Source organism: Phoxinus phoxinus, assembly GCF_949152265.1.
Source record: "Phoxinus phoxinus genome assembly, chromosome: 2".
Taxonomy (NCBI): domain Eukaryota; kingdom Metazoa; phylum Chordata; class Actinopteri; order Cypriniformes; family Leuciscidae; genus Phoxinus; species Phoxinus phoxinus.
This window is the reverse complement of record NC_136877.1, coordinates 17201802-17228681: the sequence shown is the minus strand read 5'-3', so window position 1 is coordinate 17228681 and position 26880 is coordinate 17201802. Positions and strand designations below refer to the sequence as shown.

Genomic DNA, 26880 nt, shown 5'->3' with positions numbered 1-26880 from the left:
TATCTACGCATTTATACAGTGTTCTTTTTAACAAAAGTGCACTGAAAACTCAAACTATTGCAACTTTTGCTTAAACATTGGGGAAAGATAGTCTTGTTCCATATAGTTACAAGGTAAGTGTGACATTGCGGGCCGTAAATTAAAGTGGTGCTTGTTATCCTCTTGTTCCATGTAGTTACAGGGTAAGTACAATAAAAATACATACACACACTAATATCACTGACTCCGTAACCTTTATTTGAAAAACAACTTAATTCAAAACAGATTTACAGGTTTTTTACAGATTTACAGATTTACAAAACTTCCTTTTGGTTTAAAACTGCTTTTTTAAAGCAGTTTTAAAAAAGAGCTGTCATCTGGGGTGGCAAATGGGGTGGCAAAGCAAATTTTTAGGGTGGCAGCTGCCACCCCGTGCCGCCCTTGTGGCCACGCCCCTGTGTCTCGAGACCGGTCTTGGTCTCGAGACCACTTTTAAGTGGTCTCGGTCTTGTCACGGCCTTGACCGTCTTTGGTCTCGGTCTTGTCTTGGTCTCGGACCTCTCGGTCTTGTCTAGGTCTCGCTGTCTGACCGACATAGTGGTCGGGGGATTTAGCAATACCATACTGCAATATCCACAACGACACAACGTTCGATAATGCAGCATTATTAATTATTTTGCGCCCTTCAAATGCAACCAATCACATGCATGTATTTTTTATTACAGAGCTGTTTCGCCTATTTAGAACAATGTATATCCTAATGGTCCAGTGGTAAAACTTTCGCCAACCGTGTCAGAGGTTCTGGGTTCTAATTCTGCACTCGTATAGTTTTTTTTTCTCATCAAATCCTATTATGTTCATCAGTGATTGTATATCAATCAGGGACACGTTTGTGTGCATTATGTTTTGTGATTTCACCAGAACGAATAGAGAGTATCCGCAACGGATTGAAGCGCGCGTCCGAGTGAAGACAGTGCGGCGTGTGCGCGAGCCACACGAGAAAACACTGTATCCGTGCCACTGATCGCAGCGCAACGAGCACTTTGATCACTTGATTTAAAAACCACATATCAGTGACATAATGGGTTTTAACTTCATTCAGGAGATTTTGGGTAACTGCACAACTGACAGATGACTTTGAGCGCACCGCCAACGGTGTGTGTGTGTGTGTTGTTTGATTTCAGTAGGCCTATTGTATTTAAGATGGTGTTAGACTAAATAAATGGTCTTAAATATCATCTGCATATCTCCGTTGTGTTGACTAAACATTAGGCCTAATCCAAGTTTATAATTGTGTATCTTTAATCTGATGTTACTATTTCATCAACACATTAAGTATAATTTCGATTGGTTACATATTTCTTATTCTTTAGACAGTTGTTGGAGGAGCAAGATGGTGTTTGATGTTTTGTCAGATGAACCAGTCAGTACCAGTCATGTCAGTCCTCAACAGTACACAAAGGTTAAGGGAGTCTCAATCCTCTAATAGTGCAGTAACAGCCATCATGCAATTGCTACACAGTTGATCTCACCCAGTCTGCAAAAACATTTACAGTGAGCTCACAGTCACACACACGACATGGTCTGTCTCTGTTGTTCTGAATGTGTAGTTGAAGTAATACCGTCTAATATGTATTGAATGTAAACTGCGGCTGAACCCTAGTATGCTGCTGTTCTTGAATTCATACAAGTTATTGCTTAGCTTCAACACTAGTCTGTTTTTTCCCCCTCCGGTCTCGACTTGGTCTCGGTCTTGGTCTCGACTTGGTCTTGGTCTTGGTCTTGACTTGGTCTGTCTTGGTCTTGGTCTTGGTCTTGTCTTGGTCTCGATACCCCCTGGTCTTGGTAGTGTCTTGGTCTCGGTTTAGGCGGTCTTGGCTACAAGTCTACCGTGTACTCACCACCTTGAAATCTCTGTCACTGAAGAAAGACTCCAGGCGTTAATGTGAAAACTATCCTTACATCTGAGGAACGACGTATACTCGTATAACTTGCTCTGTCTGTCAAATAGAAGAATCCCTCTGACCAGGTCCCTTATTGTGATGTCTGCTGGAAGGAGAGGCGGTCATTAGAAGTGTCCTCTCGGCAACTCTGGCCGCAGCACCCCACAGCCGTAAGCTCTCGTTACTTCATTGAAGGAAAATGCATGCCAACGAATTGTTCACCCTGTCTGTGTAGCAGGAGCCGTTCCCCGCCGAGTTCTTGTATGGGAGGTCTGTTCGAAGGAAGGTCCCCCGCGCTTAAGTAAAAGTACACATGCTGGATATTCACCTGTCCGATAGAAGATTCTTCTGGACATTAGCCCCCGCACTGGTCGCGTCCTGACCGTTTGACGGTCCAAGAAGGTACCTACGCTTGGATATTCACCTGTCTGATAGAAGATTCTTCTGGCCATCAGTTCCTGCACTGGCCACGTCCTGACCGTTCGACGGTCCAAGAAGGTTGGTTTACCTGGATACTTACCCGTCTGCCCAGCTCAGGATCCTCTGAGACCACGAGACTCTGTTCCGCTCTGCGCCTATACGAAGGTTCTTACGCTTGGATATTCACCTGTCTGATAGAAGATTCTTCTGGCCATCAGTTCCTGCACTGGCCACGTCCTGACCGTTCGACGGACTAAGAAGGTTGGTTTACCTGGATACTTACCCGTCTGCCCAGCTCAAGATCCTCCGAGACCACGAGACTCTGTTCCGCTCTGCGTCTATACGAAGGTACTTACGCTTGGATATTCACCTGTCTGATAGACGATTCTTCTGGCCATCAGCTCCTGCACTGGCCACGTCCTGACCGTTCGACGGTCCAAGAAGGTTAGTTTACCTCGATACTTACCCGTCTGTCCAGCTCAGGATCCTCTGAGACCACGAGACTCTGTTCCGCTCTGCGCCTACACGAAGGGACCTATGCTTGGATATTCACCTGTCTGATAGAAGATTCGTCTGGCCATCAGCTCCTGCACTGGCCACGTCCTGACCGTTCGACGGTCCAAGAAGGTTGGCTTACCTGGATACGTGCCCGTCTGTTCAGCGCAGGATTCGCTGTGACCACGAGATCCTGTCCCGCTCTGGTTGGGGGACACAGAGAACAGCATCAAGACTTTTTAATTAATTTTATTCAATAAACCTTGTTAAATTTTACTCAATTGTCTGCTTGGTCTTTGGCACGCTCCTCGAGGTGGTTCTGGGTTTCAGGGGTGGGTGCAGTCTGGCTTGACCCCCCCGGCCTGTGACATATTCAAGTAGGCAATATAGATAGTTTGCTAAAAGTTAAACTAAAGGTTAATTCATTTACACACAGACACGCGCGAGCTGTAGTAAACAACAGCATGCATTTGTGCCGTTCATTCATTCAAACACAGAAACGCGATTCAAATTTAAACAGTCTTTTGCGGTTTACAGACACCATTTCATATCGCGATTAGAACAAAGCACTAACTGATCTGCAGCTGGATCCGTTGTTAGGCTACTCCAGCACGTTTGAGGTAAAATTTCCAGGATTATTACGATATTATTATTTCTCACAGTGCCTCAACGTAAAGTAGGCTACAGTGTGTTCTCCAGCTGTTGTGGGTGTTGACTGGTTTGCATGTGTTGCTTCAGATCATCTGCGTTTGAATAGTGCTCGCTCTCAATGGGTGTGTCAAATTAGCAGAGTAATTAGCTACCAGAACGATAATGAGAACGGCTGATCTCTCTCTGTCTTTTTATATAGATTACATAAACAGAGAATATTTGTTTTAGTTTTGAATTAGATAATTTAAAACTACACACTTAAATGATTATAGAGATATATAGCTCATGTCTGAGTGAATAGTATTCGCTGAGTTTTAAGTTTAGAGACGTGGTCTTGAAAAAAAGTTAACGGAGACGGAGAGGCATAAGCACACTCTGTTTACTTTCTTTATTTGACAAAAGCACACTGTTTTATTTCGATTTTAAGTGAATCCATAAAAAAGAAGACATTTAACAGTTTTTTTTCATATTTCTTAAGCATGTATGACAAAAAATGAAGGGAGTATTTTAAGTCTATTTTGCTGCTATGTGAAAAAAACGAGGCAAACGCGCGCTCAAGTTGCGTTTTTTTAACAAGCGGTTTAATCATAGCTAGCTTAAAGGTTTTTGGTACGTATCCTAGAGACAAAGATGAATTAATGATATTAAGAAGAGGATCTATGACATCTCTTTCAGCAGCTTAGTCGGTATGGGTCTAACATACTATGGGCCCTATCTTGCATCCAGCGCAATTGACTTTGAACACCGACGCATGTATCATTCCTATTTTGCACCCGCGCACAGCGGACTTTTCCCTCCACAGACGCACGTCGGTAAATTAGGGAATGAACTTGCGCTCGCGGGGGTGGTTCAGCGCAAAGAGGAGGCGTGTTCCGGCACAAAACTTCCCTCGTGCTATTTTCCAGTTTTAGAAAGCAATTGCGCCACTGACCAGGAAAAAAACAGTCTAAAGACAGTGGCGCATTGCGCGTTAGTGATATGGTATTTTAAGGGCGCGTGCTTGGCCATAATGTAGCGTGTTAACGCGCATCCACTTTGATTCTCTAATAATTATAAACAGAAGCAGCAGTTTTCATTTTTGCAAATCATACATTATTACAAGGAAAAATATTAACACATGAGGGAAATCATTGTTGTGTCCGTGAAGATGTGAAAAAGATCAAATCTAGATTAGGCTACACATTTACCCAAATTATACGGCTGTTTAACCGAAGCTAATTTGGGTGGGTTTCTCCCATCATCACCAATGTCACTTCTCTGTGTTTTACTTCCCTGACGAGAACGTCAGTCTCCTCGGCTGTGAACCGCTACTGGCGTGCGCTGGCAAACCCGCCGTTATAATAGTGATCCGCCATGGAACAAGCGCGCCGGCTCTTAAAGGTAATGTAAGATGACGCTCTGATTGGTTTATTTCACGTTACGCCCAAACCACACCTATGAATAATGAAGCTACTTCAGACCAACCCCTTTTAGATTTGTGCCAGGCGCAAGAGTCATTTATCCCGCCGGGAAAATAGCAACAGCGCCGGGATCCGCCCACAAAGTTACTTGCGCTTTGCGCTTTGACACTTGCGTTTCAGATCGTTAAAATAGGGCCCAAGGTGTCGATTTAGATGATTTGACGAGTTTGCAAAATTCTTCCTCTCCTATAGCAATGAATGAATCAAATTTTCCCTCAGGGAGACTACAATGCACTTCCTGATGCGATACTGTATTAGACGGTTGCATAGTTATAATTTTGTCCCTGATATTATTGATCTTATAAGTGAAGAAGTTCATAAAGTCATTACTGCTTTGTTGCTTGGAAACTTCTGGGCTTGAAGCTTTCTTTTTCGTTAGTTTAGCCACTGTTTCAAATAAATACCTAGGATACCTTATGTTTAATTTATTCTAATAGGGTTGAAACATAAGCAGATCTACCAGCTTTTAAAGCCTCTCTGTAAGCAATCGAGCTCTCTTTCCATGAAATCCGAAATACCTCTAGTTTTGTTTTCTTCCAGTTGCGCTCCATTTTTCTGGCTGCTCTCTTAAGGGCCTGAGTGTGCTCGTTGTGCCACGGCGTTGGACTATGTTCTTTAATCTTCTTTAAGCGCAACAGAGCAACTGTGTTTAAAGTGCTGGAAAAGAGAGAGTTAATCGTTTCTGTTGCAATATCAAGTTCTTCTAAGCTATCCGGGATGCTGAGATGATAAAACTGATTTGGAAGATTATTGATAAAGCAATCTTTAGTGGCAGAAGTTATAGGTCTAACATATTTATAACACGGAGTCGGCTTTGCAGCCTTGGCTAAATGTAATTTACGAGACTAGATAATGATCTGAGATGTCATCGCTCTGCTGCAGTATTTCAACGGCATCAACATCTATTCCATGTGATAGTATTAGATCTAGAGTATGATTACGGCAATGAGTAGGTCCTGACACGTGTTGTCTAACTCCAAATGAGTTTACAATGTCTTTAAATGCCAATCCCAATGCATCTTTTTCATTATCTATGTGTATATAATATATTAAAATCACCAACAATTAGCACTTTATCTGCAGCCAATACTAATTCTGATAGAAAGTCTGCAAATTCTTTGATAAAGTCTATACAGTATACAGTAGCCAGCACAAATCTCAAACGTGATTTATCGTTTACACTATATATTTTTACATTAAGCACCAACACTTCAAAAGAATTATATTTAAAACTAGATTTCTTAGTGGTTTTGAAAATATTACTATAAATTACAGCAACACCTCCTCCTTTGCGTTTCAGACGAGGTTCATGTTTATAACCGTAATCTTGTGGGGTTGACTCATTAAAAGCAATGTAATCGTTTGGTTTTAGCCAGGTTTCTGTCAAAAACAGCACATCTATGTTATAATCTGAAATCATATCATTAACAATGAGTGCTTTTGGAGTAAGGGATCGAATATTCAGCAACCCAAGCTTTAACATTTGCTCGTCTGTATTATATCTGTTTTTTATTTGTTGAACATCAATTACGTTTTTAACCTAAGATAGGTTGTAACGTTTTTTTGGATTTCCAAATTCGGGGAACAGACACAGTCTCTATATGATGATATCTAGGTGAAAGAGTCTCTATGTGATGGGATTTATCTGACCTTGGTGACGCCAAGGCAGTTGGCAGACAGTCGGTTAAGCCAGTCTGTCTGTTTCCTGACATGGGCCCCAATTTGTCATGTTATATCCCTAAGACTATGAACCAAATTACTAAAGAGAAGAGCAGCACCATCCCAGGAGGGATGAATACCATCTCTTTTCAACAGGTCAGGTCTGCCCAAAAAACTTTTCCATTTGTCTATGAATTCTATATTATTTAGCGGACACCACTTCGCCAGCCAGCCATTGAGTGAACACAATCTACTAACTATCTCATCACTCCTGCGAATAGGAAGGTGGGCAGAGCAAATTACAGTGCTTGACATCGTATTTGCAAGTTCACACACCTATTTAATGTTAATTTTGGTGATCTCCGACTGGCGGAGTCGAACATCATTAGTGCCGAATAATAGTCTTAGAGAATTTATGATTAGCCTGACTGTCTCCCTGCATTTATCACATCCTATATTGCTGACAGAGAAGGCTATGCCAACATGTGACATGAAGTGCATGTGACAATAACAGGAGAAGACATTACTCAAAGGTGTGGGTGCGCGAGAGACAAATAAATAAATAAATAACTGAGCGCACGGGTGGCGCGTTAACAGGCTAGTGAATTACTAGCGTGTTGTGCTAGCAATAAGAATCTAGCGATGTCAGGTTAATGTTTGATGTTGAGTAAGCTGTATTTAGTAGTATAAACAACTAGAAATTATAGTAAATAATGGTTCAAAACAGAAAGAAATACGAAGCTAATACGAGGCTTAGACTAAGCTTACAGCCACAAACCAACTCAGAGCAGCAGCATTAAGTGTAATTTTAAGTATATTTCTGAATGTACATAAAGTATATTTTTGAGAAGTATATAAAATGTAGACTGAAAGTATACTTTCTTATTTTTAGTTTAAAAGAAGTATACTAATAAAACACTTGAATAAACTTATTTTTCGTAAGGGCAGTTGACATAGACATCTTAATTAACTAATTGTATTAGAAAATAAGAAAGGCATTTTAGAACAGGACATTGTGTGATAGCTTCTCCTTAAAGTCTTGTGAGGTGGGGTTCTGACAGGGGAAAGGATTTGGTATAACATCAGAATATACCTAGCTGCCATGTTGAACAAGTAACAAGTTGCTAATTGAACTGCTAACAGAAAGCCACACATGTGCCACATTCTAGGCATAATGAATAATTGCTCAGACATCTATCTTATAAATAGTTCAAATGCACGGAAATTACAAGAAAATCTTCATGTGTTTCTATGCTCTGCTTGAAAATATTCAGTTACTGAAGTCAGTGATCTGTCTTATGCAGCTCCAAGTGCAGCACCAGTTCCTGATTCTTCAGATAATGTTAAGTTTGCCATACACTCTGCAAAAGATAAAAGAACAATTCAGATTTTTTTTCCCCTTTTTGATTTTATTTATAAAAATGTTTCCCAAATTCATCATTCATCAGTAACAGTGATTTGATAATATTCACCAGACCTAAGATGTGTATCCATGCTAATTAAGCTAGACAGTTATGCAAAACATGCTAAATTGGATGCTAAAACATTTTGATGCTAAACATGGAATTAATTGTTTAAATATTAACTTACTTGTGTGTAGCTTATTCTAACACAGACCTTCCAAATAGTGGAAAACCAGAGTGCCCGCTATGGCAGAAACCTACACACACAGTACACCACTTCAGACATGATGCATTATTGTATACATATTTGTTCTTATACACAATTGTTTTAAACATATTTTATAAATAGTTGAAAAACATAAACATCACAACATGTTGAGTATGTTTCTACCAAATAGTTCAAAGACTTTACAACATGTTCTGTTTGAGTATGTTTTATGCTCAGCTTGAACATGTAAAGTAAATGGTGCCAATGACTTGTTACACTGTGCTTAATGATATCTGTTTCTTTGCAGCTTCAAGTGAAGCATCAAGTACCACCACTGCTGTACCATCCAACAGTGAGTTTGTGTTTGATTTGTCATAGATTAATAAAATCGTTTTCTTTCCTCTGATTGAGTCTGATTTTGTACAATTATGGCTTACCCACACTGGTTATTTTATTGAGAAATAACTTAAGATGTACACAAATGTTTTTGTAATTGAAAGCAGAGATTTTCACATCAGAGATTTTATCGCATAAAATCGAGGAACATATTTATTTTTTGTTGTTTTCTGCAAGTGTTTCTCAACCCTTTTTCTGAAGGCACATTTTTGTTTCTAATAATACTTAACTGGTTCAACTTTTATTTGATTTGTTTATTTGATAGGGACCATGCATATTCATGAACATAGTTGTATGAAAATACACCATGTAAATATGCCAGAATTAGTAAAAATAACTACTTTTCATCTGCAGTCCCTATGCAGGTAAAACTAACATAAAGACAGCCAACAATCGTACAACATTAATTCACTATAAATTAAAAGATACACATAATTATGTGGCGAGATTATGCAACACTTTATATACCAGACAAGTATACTTGAAACGTTTGAAATTGTCAAAGTTTAAAAATGTATGTCTATCTAAAATATCACATTCACGAGTTCACACTTACATATAATTTGAAGGGGTAAAGTTTAATGCGTATTTGGCGTGCTGTCCGGAGGGAGGGCTCCGAGCTCGGAGTTCGGCCCGAACCCAGAGTACTCCCCCCGTATGTAAGTGTTTAGGACTAGAAGCGTGGAGAAGGGGTGGTGGAGGGATGCTGCAAAAACTGTCAATGGGATGAGGTGAGACTGCTGAGTGTATATACCTTTTACTATTGATTGCTGAGTGCTCTCCACTTGTGTTAATTATCTGTGTTAATTATCTGAACGTGCTCCTCCCGAACCTTGTTAATAAAACATCATATGGTGAAATGACAATGCCTTTTTATCAAACGTTTTTATGGCTTTCTTAAATAGAGATTCAATACGTGATTACTTGATTACCAAGAATAGGATATGATGCGATAGCTTCTCCCTGTAGTCTTGTGAGGATGGGGAAAGGATTTGTGAGGACGGGGAAAGGAGTTGGCACAACATCAGAACTTACCCATCTGCCATATTGAACAAGTAACAAGTTGCTAATGTAACTGCTAGCAGAAAGACACAGAGGACCACTTTTCTAATTATTGCTCAACATCTTATAAATAGTCCATAGGAATGGATATAAAGACAGATCTTCATGTGTTTCTACTATGCTCTGCTTGAAAAATTTCAGCAACTGAGGTCAGGGATGACAAGACAGATCTGTTTAATGCAACTTCAACTGCAGCACCAACTCCCGATTCTTCAGATAATGGTGAGTTTGCCTAGCCTGACTACATCAGACTTCCTACTTCCGCTAATTTCATTTCGCTCCTGTAGTTAGTCTGAGATAGCGGCCTATCTTTCAGTTTTCCACCGGCCTTCGGACGGCCGGGCCAATCAACGAACAGAGGGTGGGCTGAGAGCTGTGACGTAGACGCTAAGCGCCGAGTTTTACATTGTAGGTTAGAGAAATCGAAAACCGAAACGAGACACGGGATGCAATTCGCTCTGTTATGGTAAACCAGTGCCGCCGCTCCCACCACGCGCTGTGCGTAGGGCACCAAGAGCTGAAGGGGCACCAAAAAAATTGCGTTCCGGGAGTCTCCCGCATATTGATAGCGGCTCACTGACGCCCGCGAATAAATTAAAATCTCCTGAATCTAGAGCGATCGCGCCCGCGAGACAGAGACTGTGCTCCAAACTGCGTAGCGCGTGCACGGCAGAGAGGGAGAGAGAGCAAGAGACCGCGCGCGTGCCTCATGAAGCTTCTCGGGTTAGAGGGCATCATAAAGGAATTATGCTTAGGGCACCAAAATGGCTAGCAGCGGCACTGGCTGTGTTTAAAATATCTAATCCTAAATTTGAGAGTTGGCTACAAATATTTTCTTGTTTCACTCTGTCAAAAATAAGTTTAGAGGCCGTGATTGTACCGTGGATGCATAGATTAACTTCGCATAATCTGCAAAAGTCGTTTGCAGCCATGTTCACGGTATTTCGCTCGCATCATCATGTGTTTATAGCAGGTTTACAGTGGAAGTTCGATCATAGATTTGAGTTCGATGCATGATGTCTGTGGTTGGATGCGGCTGTACAGGCGCATAACATACGTCCTAACTAAACTTATCTGATTGGCTTACGGGTAACCAATGATTTTAAACTTCAGACAAGCGCCCCCTAGCGAGAGAGAAAACACTTCTCTATTATGCCATTCCAGACTCTGTCTACGAAGCAAAGTGAAGTAGCAGAGTCTGGTATTACCAGGCTAGAGTTTGCCATACAGTCTGCAAAAAGATGAATGAACTCAAAGATGGGTTTTTTTCAGTTTGTTTTTATGTATAAAAATGTTGCCCAAATTCATCATTCATCAGTAACAGTGATTTGATAATATTCACCAGACCTAAGATGTGTAAAAGCTTGCTCAATACCTTCAACAAAACCCTTAATACCCTTTACGAAAAATAAGTATACCTCAAGTTCATTTTTATGAAGTATAAAGGTGCATAGCGCAAGATTATGAGTTTTTGCAGAACTATGCCACCCCGGGCGGCAAGCGAAAATGCAGCCAGAGATGTGCACGCACTAGACGAAAGTTTTCTTTTCAGTGATCAGAGAAGGGCTCATCCAGCCCATCAGGCAATTGTTTAAGCATGTATGGGTTAGAAAACGGGTATTTTTAACATGAAAAGTTGCTTAATGCACCTTTAAGTCTATTTTGCTGCTATGTGAAAAAACCTAGGCTGTGTGTGTGTGTGTGTGTGTGTGTGTGTGTGTGTGTGTGTGTGTGTGTGTGTGTGTGTGTGTGTGTGTGTGTGTGTGTGTGTGTGTGTGTGTGTGTGTGTGTGTGTGTGTGTGTGTGTGTGTGTGTGTGTGTGTGTGTGTGTGTGTGTTTTCTCCATTCTGTCACCTGATGGAGTTTTGGTTCCTTGCCGCTGTTGCCTTACCTTCTGGCTTGCTTAGTTGGGGACATTTAATATTCAACAATATTATAGATCTGCCTTAAAGGTGGACGATGATGAAATTTTTATTTTTTTTTATTTTCATGTTATCACTGTGAAGCTGCTTTGATACAATCTGTATTGTAAAAAGCGCTATATAAATAAAGGTGACTTGACTTGTGTGTGTGTGTAGCTTATTCAAACACAGACTTTAAAAATAGTGGAAAACCAGAGAAAGGACAATCAGCATCTGTCACCAACCATTATGTTCAGTTTAATTCAGTTTAAGGACGTTTAGATTGTATTTCTTCAGTTTGTGTCCCCCTTTGTTCTATGTTCCTGCTACAATCTGTCACCATGGACACTAACACCATTCATCACAGCTGTTCGTCTTCTAGTTAATTATCACTGTGTATTTAAGTTCCTCTCTTAGTTATGTTCATTGTCGGTTGTTGTTTGTGTTTGACACTCTGTTTCCCATGTTGGCTCTCTTGTTGGTACTCGTTTAATAAACCTTGGATTATTATCTTCATCTTCTGTGGATATCATGTTACAGAATCATACTTACATGCATATAATCTAAGATCCTTGTTTTCTGTTTTTGTAATTAGCAGCAGATATTGTTGCTTTGCATCATCATGGATTAGGCTTTCTTCTCTTATCGCTAGAGCAACAGTAATTTGGCACTGATGGTGTCTCTATAGCAAAATAGCTTTTTCACTAGTCAAATCATACTAAAAAAATATTGCCTACGGTAAACTCAGGGGCGTAGAATTTAGTAGGGACGCTAGGGACGTGTCCCTACCAATATCTAGTGACATTGATATATCCCTAGCAATAATTTCGATCAAACCTTAAAATATATGTCCCCGTCCCCACCAATTTCGAAATCAAACCTACGCCACTAAAACTGCTATAGCAGAAATCAACACAGAGACAGTACACACCTTTGCAGACCTGGTGAATTGTTGTATACACATTTGTTGTTATACACAATTGTTTCAAACACAGTTAATACATAGTATGTTCTGCTTGAGTTCTGCTTGAGTATGTTTCTACCATGCTCAGTTTGAACATGTTCAATAAATGGTGTCAGTGACCATTAGAATGTGGTTTATATTTGTTTCTTTTCAGCTTCAAGTGAAGCACCAAGTCCTACTACCACTGGTTTACCATCCAACAGTGAGTTTTGTTTGATTTGTCATAGATTAATAAAATCGTTTTAGGTCCCACTTTATATTAAGTGACTTTAAGTACTATGTACTTACATAAAAAAATAAGTACAATGTACTTATTGTGTTCATGTTGTATTGTAAAACACTTTTGCTGCTATTGAGATGTGATACGGGTAAGGTTAGGGACAGGTGTGGTGGTATGGTTAAGTTTAAGGGTGGGTTAAGGTGTAAGGGAAGGCTCAACAGTGTAATTACAAATGTAATTACATACATTAATTACAGCTGTAATTACATGCAGGTATTTTAAAAATATAAGTACAATGTAAAAACATGTATGTACACAATAAGTCCATTGTATCAAATGAGTAATTTGTACATAGTACATAGTACTTAAAGTGGGACCCTTCTAAATGTGTAAATACATGTAAATATGTAGACACTGTTTCTTTGCTCAGCAGAAGGAGCAGTACACCACTGTTACATCTTTGTTTATAAATTCTCACCTAAGAGTGAATTAATTTTGATTTATCTCAGAAAAGTTACAATGGTGGTTACTGTATTTATTGTATAATTTGATTCTTCATGTCATTCATTTAAGCAACTCAGCTAAAATATACTTCTGTTATATATTTGACGCTAACGTGTAGGCAACAATGACATTTCTGAAATATGCTTTAGATGTTTCATTTGTTTTCTGCTTTCTGTCAATACATAATGATTTTTTGTTTCTTCCACAAATACAATAACAGGCATTGCACCACCAAAACAAACCCCAGTTACTGTAAACAATCTGACTACTAGTAAGCTATTTTTTTCATGTAAAGTCTATAAAATAAAGAGTTTTTTTCTTTTTTTTTATTCTATTATGAAGTAATATTTAATATATGTTGTATTGTATCCTTGTCAGCAACTCTAGAGCCAAACACAACTAGAAAACAAAATCACAACAGCACTTTTACCATGCTTCCTTCTTTATCACCACAACCAACCATCACTGCAACATCAAGCAAAGCATCTCCTGGTGAGCATTTCTTCACAATTTGCACTTTTTTAAGGACAATCAAATGTAGGTTTTGCAATCATAGCTTTCGTAAAGGGAATATTCCTGAATGAAATGTACTAAATACTCTTTCTGCTATAAATGCAACTTTTGGAGCTCCAACTAGGTTATTAATACATTCACCCCAAAAACGATTTGGATACTTAATCCACACTTTGAAATGTTTGAATAATTTGAAAATTGGTATCTAATGCAATGCCATTAATATATCTTTACAAATGTTTGTGGAGGAAAATTTATGCAGACACTTTTTATCCAAAGTGATTTACATTGAATTGCATGTATACTTTATAAGTCTTGCATTCTCTGGGCACTGAAGCCATGATCTTGGCATTGCTAGCACCATGATCTACTTTTTGATCTACAAAAATCTAACATTGTTTTTCATGTACTATATTTTAATGCATGTAGATCAGATAAGCATGGTTTCCTTTCTTATCCAAAACACAAGAAACAAAATGACAGCAGTAATTAAAATACAACAATTTAAAGTATTTGTGTGTCTGTGACTGCTTTAATGTTTTGTACAAAAGACCTGTGTGTAAAATTGTGTTTATTTTCCAATTAAAGGAGCCGATAATCAAGGAAAGCTTGTAGATAATTCAGGTATATTAAATTCCAAGCACAGTCACTACACAAACCGCTGCTCTTGTGCAGACAGTATATTAATCAGTGAAATGTAGTCATGATCATCTTTCTCTTCATAGAAAAAATATATCTGTGGATTCTGTTGCCTGCTCTGTGTATTGTACTGGCAGCAATGATTTACTTGAAATTCAAGTGTAAAAAAGTCCAGAATCGGCCAGGTGACTAAATCTGAATGAATCCTATGCAATATTTCCTTAATTTCTGTCAGTAACTCCATAAATGATAATCATATATTTTCCCTCTTTTCAGAAATGGCTGACAATGGAACAGAGAAGTGAGTGTATATGTTTACAGAATCTAAATCTTAAGATTGTACGGTTTAGTTATCATATAAAGATAGTGTACAGCCAGTTGGCTGTTATTGTAAAATGTTGCACAAACAAGAGTGGTGCTGTTCTGAATTTCAGTAGGCCTACAGTGATTCGGAGTTTGAACTGGAAATTATTTTATTCGCATACCGTATTATTTAATCAGAATGCTTCTTTTTTTTTTTTTTTACACAAATCTGGATGAAAAAATTAAAATGCCACGCCCTGTATTAAATATGAACTGTAAATGACGTTTTGGGTGGTTGAATACAGTGTAGCTGCAGTAGTGTATGATAGAATTCAATTGTATACTGTACAATACCCTTGTCTAAAATTGCTGATTGAATATGAAAATTCTTAACAGTCTGTGTACGATGTATTGTTATATTTTGATGGCTCACGTTATCGTTTTCAATGGTGTTTCTCTATCATGTTGTTGCGGGCACTCAGTGCTTCTTTCCAGAGGACAGACAGTAACAAAGACGGTGTTATGCTGTTAGGAGTCAGTAAGACATCAGTTGGAGAGGACAATGGTATGTCACTTACTTCTCTGTCTGTGATAATCACTGCATACATTTTTGAGAACACAGGAATAAGACTTTAGAAAAAATATGCCCTTGTATCTGAGCTGCACCAATCACATCGGGTTATCTGATATAGGCGGGCCAGAGGTGAGATGACGACAGAACTGCGACATCGAAGTCTTAAGTATACATTGCAAGATGGCTATGCATGAACACCAGTTGTTTGAAACGGCTTTAGGCGCTACAATGAAAGATTTAGACTTGCCTTTTCTCTAAAAGAGGAACAGAAGACGGCGCTCGAATCGTTCCTTTCCGTCGCTTTGGATACGTCACCCCGTGTTTTGTTGTGATTGGTCGTAGTGTTAGCCAATTTTGTGCAGTGAGATTTTCAAATGCGTGCTTGGTGCCGCCCCTCGAGCTGGCCGATTTTCATTAGTCGACACCAGACCATTAATCTTTCAGATTTAGGTCTGGATTTCCAGGCTACAAGATGACATTTTTAAAAGTCAAATTTGTTTGTTCCAAACCATGCATATCTTTCTTCACCGTGAAGCACAAGAATATATTATGAAAATTGTCTTTTTTTTTTTACAAAAACTGGTGAAAATACTCTTCAGAATATCAAATTTTATGTTCTAGAAATACAGACAGGTTTGGAACAACATGATCTTGAGTAAATTATGACAAAATTTTCGTTTTTGAGAGTACTGTCCCTTTAATACATAAAAGCATCTCTATCAAAAGCCAGGATATTTATTATTAGCCTACATAACTTCACTCTTCACTCATGTGTTTGGCATGGTTGCTACATGTTTTTATTGCTAGTGCAAACATTAGATGCAGTGAGACTCGGTTGTTTGGTTCAAAAGCCTCTCACAGGCAATAAGACAGATCCAATCCTATTTGTCATACCCAGATTGTTCCCCTCTCCCTAAAATCTGTCCACACCCTTCCCTTCTCGGCATTCCATCGCATTCCCCATCTCCAAACACTCAGAGGAAGCCGAGGGCTTTGAATATCTCATTGTGGATCCAATGGAAGGTGCTTCCTCCTATTTATCGCACCTCCAAAATGCCAGCATTCCCCTGCCTCTGACCCCTTTTCCCTAACCGCCACCCACTAAAGATAATAGGGAGATTAAAGATAGGCATTTCCACTGCAAAACACTATCACACTGTAACCCTAGAGACCTGCAATGTCATTGTGTATAAACACAGACTTTTTTAATATGGAAATGTTGTTCTCTGCAAGTTCAGATCCAGTCCAGTGTGTGGTTAAAATTGTGCAATTTCATTTGACTAAGTCCCTGCATGCTTCAAACCATGATTACGATGAAGGAAATGCTGTCGATTGTTTTGTTGAAAAGAAAATTTTAATGAGTGCTGTGACTTTAAACAGCTATTGTGTCCAGCATGTCAATGCGACAATGTGGTTTGTTCCTATTTATGTCTGGCATAATAGTTTTATTTAAGTATAAATGTGAAAAACATTATCATTATGTCGTGCAACTTTCTGTGTTTACCACATGAAAATGTTAAACACAGAGATTTTGTTTAGAAAACATAATAGACAAAAATATAGAATATTATAGACAAAGAAAAAACAATGTGAACAACCCAAACCTCCTCAAAAATAAGTTTTTCTTTTTGGATATAAAATTATCATTAACCTTGACAATAGTCAGACATTATTTTTGAACATTTTCTCATAAACCTCAGAAACAATTCCTAAGAAAGGCTCTTCTGCAATGAGCTAATGAATGTTTGTGTGTAGCTTGATGTTTGTGTTTGTTTTTTGTTTTTTAAAGCAATGAATTTGTCCACTTTAAGGCGCAATTCCTCCCTCTAGTGGGTAAATGATTTATTACAACTTTCCTGAGAAGTCTTGTTATCACTCTAAGTACTGGCAGCTCATTACTCGGATTTGGTCACGTAGTAAAAAAAAAAAAAAAAAATCTGTTAATTGAGTCTGTTTGACTTTCTGTGTTTTATATTGTATAAATCTAAGATACATATACGTACAATAAAAAACAGGACACTTTCTGTTATTCAATGGTAGCCTATAAAATCTGCAAATGTTACATAAATCCGTAAAATGATAGATGATATACTGGCAGCTCATTACTCTTTGTCCTGTAATTAAAAAAATTACATTTTCTGTTAATTTATGGCTTACTTGCAATAAATGTATAATAACTGTTATAATATTATATTGCAATACTTGCAATACAAAGACAAACATTTTTCAAGATTATATAGCCTACAGCTACAAAAATATAACTTTTCTGTTAGTTAACAGTGTAGTTACATTTTAACAGCTTTTTTAACAGCTTGTAAACCTAGTCAGTGATAACAGTTGTTGAAAAAAATCAAACAGGTCTTCTGCGATAATTTTTTTTATTAACCTACAGATCTTCACAAAATTCTTAAAAGACTAAATTAAAAATACTACACTTATGTCCCAAATGGTATCACTGTCCCTTCAATGATTTTGCCAATTTTATTTATTTTTTTCTATTTTTTTATTGTCTCTATCACCATTTAATACAGCTGCAGCAAGATAAGTGGAGTTCTGCAGGAGAAGAGGCTCAACATTAGCCATGAATCCACACTCACTTACTCTGAATATTGAAGGATAATGACAGAGGAACTGAAGAGGAAAGGAGTGATGAAAGCTTAATGAAAGCTACGGATTTCTTACTTTAAGAGGGGTGTTTGTGTTTCAGGACAGCAAACAGGAAATATTGTGTTTGGACATACTCCATTATTTGAATAGGATTGTAAACTCTAATTCTTATCAGCTTTGCAACATTACTGGAGTGTAAAGAAAAGTTGGTTCTTTACACATCAATTTCCTAGTTTGTAATTTTAATTTTGTGACATAATTAAAAAATTGCCTGGTTTAGCATTTATATCTTGAACTAACTGATTGGTCAATATTTTTACTTTTTTGTTATTATTTTCAGCAAAATACTGTATATTGTTTAATAAAATTCTGCATAACAATTTTTTTTTTTTTTTTAATTTGTTCCTTAAACTCCAACTGTTGGGTCCTTACTATAAACTGACTGTTCTGTGTGATGCTGTTCAATACAACTATTATTCATTTTTAAATTGTTTTAAGTATTGTATAGTCTGAATTTGTAAGCGAAAGACTTTGACTTTGAAAGATTAAAGGAAGTTTAGAACTTCAAATGAATATCTGGATTTTCAGTTAAAGACACATTGACACATCTAAAATAGACTACCTGTTTGTTTTAGCAGGTAACCAATGTGAGCTAATATGGATCATATACACAAGTAGTGCCAAACTTATTGAAGGCCAGATTATTGTTAAAATGGTTTTATCAACATAGTTTAATCATTACAAGCCAAGGATTTGATCAGTTCTTAGTTATATATATGAATATGTATTGAATTATAAAGGATAATTAGCTTAATTTTTATCACAGACCGACGTGTTAAGGGTATAACATGGGGGAAGTTGCCTTCCTTGAGAACAATGTGGATTTACTTTTAAATTGTAACATATTTAGATATAAGTTTAGCATGTGCAGGATGATGAGGCATCAGCAAATGTGTTATTGTAGAAAATAAATACAAGCATTAGCTAATTTTTGTTCTTATTGCTCAAAATGTGAAATATTAAAACAGGGATAAGATGGCTGTTACGGCGTCCAGTCCCCCTGGTTCCATCATTTCCCAGCCACGAGCGCCCTTCTCCTGAATTCTGGTGATTTGCATACTTTCCCCTTAGCATGCATCATTGGCGCTCTGATTAATATGAGAGCCACCTCAGGACCCACCAGAACATGGGAACAAGTAAAAGTGAAGTACAAGAATATTCTTCAAAATGGTAATCTTTTCCACTTCTACTGTTCTTTGTCTCTTTTACAAAAGAAAAACACTGTTAAATGATATGTTTGTCGGTTTATAACAGCAACCAAGAAAAAGGCTGAGCTGAAAAAAAAACAGGTGGTGGTCCTGCTCCCCCACATTATACCCCAGCAGCAAAACCTTCATTACTGGTAAATGAGCTTTAAATTATCTTGCTACACTCTAAAATATTTTTTTGCTGCATTAAATTAAGTAGGCCTATATAATCCAAATGGCTGGTACAGTAATTTCAACTGTTAAATATTGAGTATAGTGATCAATTGCTTTGACTTGTGAAGGTGAAAACTGCTGAACTTAATGTAAGAATATTTTGCCATGAGTTATTGATCACATTTGTTCATAGTTCATTGTAATGCCATTGCGTTTCCTCTTTTGTGCAGTTTTACACAATACACCAACACTTTTACCTGTTCCCAAGAAAGTGGTGGCTGAAATATGTGCAGTAAGTGGAATTGTTCTAATTTTACATCAAAAGGGAAGAAAGTGCAGCACTTTGCAATACCCATTTGTTTCTATTACACAGGGCAGTGAAGAAAACCCCTTAGATGACTGCCCTTTGGAGGAAGTACTTGTAAGTGCATAAATTACTTTACTTAAGGTATAGTTGTGTACATATTATTTCTGACTGCAATATGAGTTGCAGGAGGAAAGGCCTACAGAAAGGCCTACTGCACAAAGTGATACAGAGGTGGGCAGTGTAGTAGCCTACTTTTACTTTTTATTTGTGTTGCATGAGGCTTGTGTTGACAGTTCTTTTTTTAAACAATAATTTTTATCCAAACATGGCACAGGGTGATATCCGTACCCTATATAAACGGAATCTACAACAGAAAATGTAGTATTTTGACCTGAAAAAAAAAATTAAGGGGAGAAATATAACTTGACACCTTAAAGAAGAAAAAACTGGCACTAGAGATTGAGTTGCTTCAAAAGGAAGTGCTAAAACACTTTCACACAGAGTACTATTGCTGACCTTGGATAACAATATATCTTATTGCAGACAAAAAGATGACCATCACTGGCTTTTCTTGACAAAGATTGAAATAAAACGTACTCGGTTACTAACGTAACCTCGGTTCTCTCTAGGAGAGGGAACGAGTACTGCGTCGAAGAACGCTACGGGAAAGATATTTCTTTGTCGAGATTGAAGCCAAAAATTAATCCTTAATTTTGTAATATTGTAAAACGCTTTTCTGAAGCATACAACCTAGGCGGAGCAATACAGCTCACCCATTGGCTGCTCTGCCAGAAAAGCACAGCCTATGCGAGGCCAGGACGCTGACCAATCTGCGTCACCTCCCGCCCAAACAGGCGTGGCCTAGGCCTATAAATACGAGCATAGCTGTCTAACACGCCGATTTTCGTCAATGAAGCGACGCAGCGTGGACACGCACGGCATGAGACGCAGTACTCGTTCCCTCTCCTAGAGAGAACCGAGGTTACGTTAGTAACCGAGTACGTTCTCTTACGTAGAGTTCTCTCGTACTGCGTCGAAGAACGCTACGGGAACCCTATGCAAACCGCCGTGCGTGTTCTTGGATCGACACAGACACCTAAGGGCGCGCGCGCCCTGGTATACAAGCGCCTACCCCAAGAAGTATAGGGAGAGCGGCTAAAATAGCATCATCCCTTATAGTAGTGCCTCTTAAGGCATAATAGCATATATATGTAAATATAGATATATATGAAGGGTAATAGCATGCTCATGGGACACATTGTCAGTGAGTGATGCTTAAACATTGAAGTGACCTGGGCCGCAGCGCGGGGCAGGAACACTTATACATATTAGACATTGAAGTGACCTGGGCCGCAGCGCGGGGCAGGAGCACTTGTACATATTACCATTGAAGTGACCTGGGCCGCAGTGCGGGGCAGGAACACTTATACATAGTCTTCTAGACCGAGAGCAGTTTAGCCTGCAACGCAGGAACCTCTAGGTTATAGAACCTAATAAATGTAGACGGGGAGGCCCAGCCTGCCGCCATACAGATATCATGTAACGAGATTCCGCTATACCAAGCCCATGAAGAGGCCATGCCTCTCGTGGAATGTGCTCTGATGCCCAAAGGGCATTCCAAGCCTCTAGATGCGTAGGCTAGCGCAATGGCGTCCACTACCCATCGAGACAGACTCTGTTTCGTTGCGGCTCGTCCCTTGGAGCGCCCGCTGAACGAAACGAAGAGCTGCTCCGTCTGTCGAAAAACAGCGGAACGGGACACGTAAGCTCTTAATGCCCTGACCGGGCAAAGGGAGCTATTTCCGTCCTCTGAGGCCGGCAGGGCCGACAGGGAGATGACCTGAGCCCTGAACGGTGTGTTGAGGGACTTAGGCACGTACCCATGCTTCGGTTTCAATACGACTATAGAGTCGTTTGGCCCGAACTCCATACAAGAAGCTCTCACTGAGAGCGCTTGCAAGTCTCCCACACGCTTCACTGAAGCGAGAGCCAAAAGAAACACGGTCTTGAGAGACAGGTGTTTCATGTCAACTGAGTGAATAGGCTCGAAAGGGGCCCCTTTCATAGCGTTCAACACTGTAGAAAGGTCCCAAACGGGGACTGAAGGAGGCCTTGGAGGGTTTAACCTCCTGGCGCCTCTCAGGAAGCGGACCACCAGGTCGTTCCTGCCTAGTGAACGGCCAAGCGTTGGATTAACGAACGCTGATATGGCAGCCACATAGACTTTGAGCGTGGATGGGGTTCTTCCCTTATCCAATAGCTCTTGCAAGAAGGAGAGAATCTCCGGTTCTCCACACTGAAGTGGTGACAGACCTTGATCTGAACACCATCCAGAGAACACCGACCATTTGGAAGCGTAGAGCCGTCTAGTAGACGGAGCCCTAGCTTGTTCGATCGTGTCTAACACTCCTCTTGGGAGGTTAGCGGGTACCCGTTTATGGCCCATACGTGTAGGGACCAAAGCTCGGGGTGAGGATGCAGAATCGAGCCCTTGGCCTGTGAGAGGAGGTCTCTCCTCACTGGAATCGGCCACGGGGCAGTACTTTTCAGTCGCATCAAAGCTGGGAACCAGGTCTGATTCGTCCAGAATGGAGCAACTAGCAGTACTGAGCATCCGCTCTCCTTGATACGCTCCAGCACTTGAGGCAGGAGTGAGACAGGAGGAAAAGCATAGAGCGGGCGGCGGGGCCAGACTCTGGCCAGCGCGTTCGCGCTCTTCGAAAAGAATTCTGGGCAATGAGCGTTTTCCTGGTTTGCAAACAGGTCTATTTCCGCTCTGCCGAACGTTTTCCACAGCAGACGCACTGTCTGTGTGTGTAGGGACCACTCTCCCGTGGGAACGTTGTTCCGTGAGAGTCTGTCCGGGCCTACGTTCAAGTGGCCTGGCACGTGCATTGCTCTTAACGAGCGCAGGTTGTGCTGGGCCCACACCAGTATGCGTTCCGCTAACCTGAATAGGTTCCGGGATCTCACGCCACCCTGGCGGTTTATGTAGGCTACTACCGACATGTTGTCCGAGCGGACCAGGACGTGGTGTCCTTTTATCCGGGGACAGAAGCGCCTCAGCGCAAAGTCCACTGCCATCATTTCCAGGCAGTTTATGTGCGGTAGTTCGGCTCGCTCTGACCACTGGCCAAAGAGCGGACTGCCGTCGAGCAGTGCTCCCCAGCCTGAGGTGGACGCGTCCGTGGACACCACCTTCAGGCTCGAGGAAGTCCCCAGGCTTACACCTGACCGGTACCAGTCTGACGCTCTCCATGGTGTCAGGGCTGAAATGCATTCCTGAGTGACCTTGAGGCGATAGCGACCGTGTAGCCATGCTCGGCGCGGTACGCGCGCTCTCAACCAGAACTGTAGTGGGCGCATGCGCAGCAGGCCCAACTGCAGCACTGTTGAGGCTGAGGCCATGAGGCCCAGCATTTTCTGAAATCTCCTGAGTGGCACTATGTGGCCGCTGAGGAAGGATTTCGCCATTTGCAGGGTATTTCGCCTGCGCTGTGATGACAGCTGTGCTGTCATAGACAGTGAGTTCAGATCCAGTCCTAAAAAGGAGATCCCTTGACTGGGAAACAGTGAACTTTTCTCCCAATTGACTCTCAGACCTAAGCACTCGAGGTGATCGAGTATTAGTGTCTTGTGGTGAGCGAGTTCTGACGGCGATTGAGCCAGAATTAGCCAATCGTCCAAATAGTTCAGAATTCGAACGCCCCGGAGTCTCAGGGGTGCCAGCGCCGCGTCCATGCACACTGTAAATGTACGAGGTGCTAGGGATAGGCCGAATGGCAGGACTGTGTACTGATATGCCCGGCCCTCGAAGGCGAATCTCAAAAATCGCCTGTGACGTGACGCAATTTGTATGTGAAAATACGCGTCTTTCAGATCTATTGCCATAAACCAGTCTCCTCGGCGAATTTGCGCGAGGATACTTCTGGTCGTGAGCATTCTGAACTTCCGCTTTGCAAGCGTTTTGTTCAGACGCCTTAGATCTAAAATGGGTCTGAGACCCCCGTCTTTCTTCGGTACCAGGAAATATCTGCTGTACAGGCCCCCTTCGCTCTGAGCTTGAGATAAAGGCTCTATGGCCCCTTTGCTCAATAGCTTCGCTATTTCGGCTCGAAGTAGATGTGCTACTTCTGTTTTTACCGTGGTTTCGACTTTTCCCGTAAAACGGGGAGGGCGTCGATAAAACTGTAGCGAATAGCCTCTTTTTATAGTCTCTAGCACCCATTCTGAAACCCCGGGTAGTCCTTCCCATGCATCTGCACGTGTGACTAGGGGTTGAATGTAATCTGGGCTCTGGTCGCGAAATGGCGGCGACACGAGAGCAACCATGTGCTGTGACATGGACGCCGTGGCGTCTGAGGCGGGGGACATGTTTAACACAGTATGCGTCCCGCGCGCGCTCGACTCTCTGAGTTGAGAGAGAGCACGCGGGGCGAGCCCTACGGGGCTCGTTATGTTTGTGAATAAACGTGGGCGCTTGGTGGCGGGCACATTTATAACACCGGGGACACTGTGTTTGTGTACTGACTGACCGTTCGTTAGTTTCGTTTTTACAGAAACCGCGGAACGTGCAGTGTGTAGTGGTTGTGGGCACTGGACAGTGGGCACGCTCACTACACGTAAAGCACAATCGGTGTGAGCCGATTTTATGTGTGCAAACCCTGTGTTGAACGGGGCTGTGCTTGTGTGAATGAATGGGCACTGGGTGGGCATTGCAGTTACACACATTACACCATCGGCCTTGGCCGGAACACCAGAAATTAAACTCTTTTTTAGATTTATCTGGGTCGCCGTGAAAACGGCGTTTGTGTGCAGGCAAACGGGCTTTACGGCCGGTTTGTTGGCTGCTGAGTACACTGGTACAAACGCGGAACTTAGGGCTGTACAAGCGGGAATCTTTGGTGGAAGTCCGGCCGCAGCGGGACCCGAACACCGTCTTTTTCCTAGCAGGGCTAGGATGGCGCCGAGGCCTCGGGCTTGATTGAGATCTTGGGCCGAGGACCATGCGGTGGCGGGCGGCGTCCGGCGGAGCGAGACCGTGGTCTCTCTCGGGCCTGTTGCTGCTGGGCCGGTGCGGCGGGCGCGGGGCGCTGCTGAGTTCGGGCAGGCGGCTGTTTAGGGCGGCCTGTTGCGGAACTGGAGCGCTTTGGCAGGAAATGTCTCATGGCCTGCGAAGTTTTCTGTACCTCGGCGAATCGGTCCGCGAAGTCCTTCACGGAGGATCCGAAGAGGCCAGCCGGTGAAATGGGGGCGTCGAGAAACGCAGAGCGCTCGGATTCCGCCATTTCAGAGAGAGTCAGCCATAAATGTCTCTCGGAAACAGTAGCTGTGGCCATAATCCTGCCGATGGCGTGTGCGGCGGACTTTGTAGCGCGAAGAGCTAGGTCTGTGGCGCTACGCAAGTCCGGAACACTGATCGCGCCCGGGCCTTCCTCGTCTAGCTTGCAGAGGAGGTTGGCCTGGTGGATTTGGAGCACCGCCATGGTGTGCAGCGCCGATGCAGCTTGTCCGGCGGCGGAATACACGCGACCGTTCAGAGCTGACGACGTGTGGCAAGCTTTGGATGGTAGGACTCCCTTAGCCCGCCGTCCAGCAGAGGGTGGGCAAAGGTGAGTCGCTACCGCCTCCTCGACCGGAGGGAGAGCGTGGTAGCCTCTGTCTTGAGCACCGTCCACTACGGAGAATGCTGGCGAGGCAGAAGTACGTACTCTGGCTGAAAATGGCGCCTTCCACGATTTCGCTACCTCTTCGTGAAGCTCAGGAAGAAACGGTGCGTGTCTGGAGGGGGGCGCAGCGCGGTCTCCAGAGAGGAAGCGTCCATCCAGCCGGTTGAGTGCAGGTTGTTCGGGCGTCGACCAATCGAGGCCGAGGCTCGACACGGCCTGTGTGAGCAGACGCATCAGTTCTGCCTCGATGCTGATCTTCCCTCCTCTGCGCTCTCGAACAGCGGGGGAGGGGAGGTCCACGGAGCTCGCCCAACCCTCGCTCTCCGAAGCGAGAAGCGAACAGCAATCATCATCTCCCTCTGATACAGCTTGCTGGTCGTCTTCCATAACGGACAAAGCGGCGTGCTGCGGCTGTTGTCCGTCGGTGAGCGACTCGAGCGAAACGTTGAGAGGAGCTAGCGGCGGCGGCGGCGGCGGCGAGCTCCTCGTGGAGGGAGGTTCCGGGACCCGCTGAGCACGGCGCTTTTTACGGCGCGGCGCTACAGGGGGCGGTTGAGCAGCTTCGGCGAAAGATGCAAGGCGAGTCCGCAGAGTCGCGATTGGCATCATGTCGCAGTGATGGCAGCCGCCATCACCGAGAGCGATAGCTGCATGTTCCTCGCCCAAGCAGGAAACACATAATTCGTGGTGGTCCCCGTCGATGAGCGCGGCTCGGCAGGAGCCGCAGGAAAAGCGAGACATCTTTAGAAAGACACTCGTGCTCTTTTGTGAGGAAAAAGCGTGTGACGCGGTAGGCGAACACACACACAAAACACACACAAAACTGAAAGGATATATCCACGCCGGAGAAGCGCAGCAGGGAACGGCGGCTGAAGGCGGCGATGACCAGCGGCTTCAGGTAAGGGCTCGTCCTGCTGAGGTGCTTGTATCCAAACGGCTGTGGCGGCTCGAATCAATCCAGCGATGCGTGCAGCTTCGTTGAATTTAAGAAAATCGGCGTGTTAGACAGCTATGCTCGTATTTATAGGCCTAGGCCACGCCTGTTTGGGCGGGAGGTGACGCAGAAGGGCGCGAAGCGCCCTCATTGGTCAGCGTCCTGGCCTCGCATAGGCTGTGCTTTTCTGGCAGAGCAGCCAATGGCTGAGCTGTATTGCTCCGCCTAGGTTGTATGCTTCAGAAAAGCGTTTTACAATATTACAAAATTAAGGATTAATTTTTGGCTTCAATCTCGACAAAGAAATATCTTTCCCGTAGCGTTCTTCGACGCAGTACGAGAGAACTCTACGTAAGAGAACTCAAGGAACTAAGCATGTTAGGTGGGGCCTTGATGGGGACGTGTGTGCAGTCTATGGCACCAATCACGTTAAGGAAGCCTAAGGAACAAATACTGTAAGTCCTACTATTTGGCATGATCATGGTTGCACGATCTTCATTAACAATTATAATGTACCTGCAATGGCAAAACAATTCTGCTTCACAACCTGTGGTCTTAAGTGGCTTGGAAATACCACAAACCCCCCTAAAAACTGCTTGAGTGCCAGATAAACTTTGCGAATGGCACGACAGACAGCACTTTTCCCAG

General features: G+C 42.2%; 1 protein-coding gene across 5 annotated transcripts in view; it reads left to right on the top strand.

Moving 5' to 3' along the window:
* LOC306993733 (uncharacterized protein) overlaps positions 1-26880 on the top strand; it is a 34641-nt gene that overhangs the window by 2515 nt on the left and 5246 nt on the right. The window contains exons 2-14 of one of the 5 annotated variants that reach the window (XM_079603733.1): positions 8526-8570; positions 9818-9898; positions 12696-12743; positions 13486-13536; positions 13644-13757; positions 14367-14402; positions 14504-14602; positions 14694-14718; positions 15203-15285; positions 17826-19103; positions 19216-19303; positions 19553-19614; positions 19696-20216. In XM_079603733.1, the coding sequence (XP_079459859.1) occupies positions 8526-8570; positions 9818-9898; positions 12696-12743; positions 13486-13536; positions 13644-13757; positions 14367-14402; positions 14504-14602; positions 14694-14718; positions 15203-15285; positions 17826-17839 (596 nt within the window). In that variant the 3' untranslated portion in view covers positions 17840-19103; positions 19216-19303; positions 19553-19614; positions 19696-20216. Of the gene's footprint in view, positions 1-8525; positions 8571-9817; positions 9899-12695; positions 12744-13485; positions 13537-13643; positions 13758-14366; positions 14403-14503; positions 14603-14693; positions 14719-15202; positions 15286-17825; positions 19304-19552; positions 19615-19695; positions 20217-26880 lie in introns of those variants that run through there. The other 4 variants (XM_079603730.1, XM_079603732.1, XM_079603731.1 and 1 more) reach the window with 4 other exon arrangements.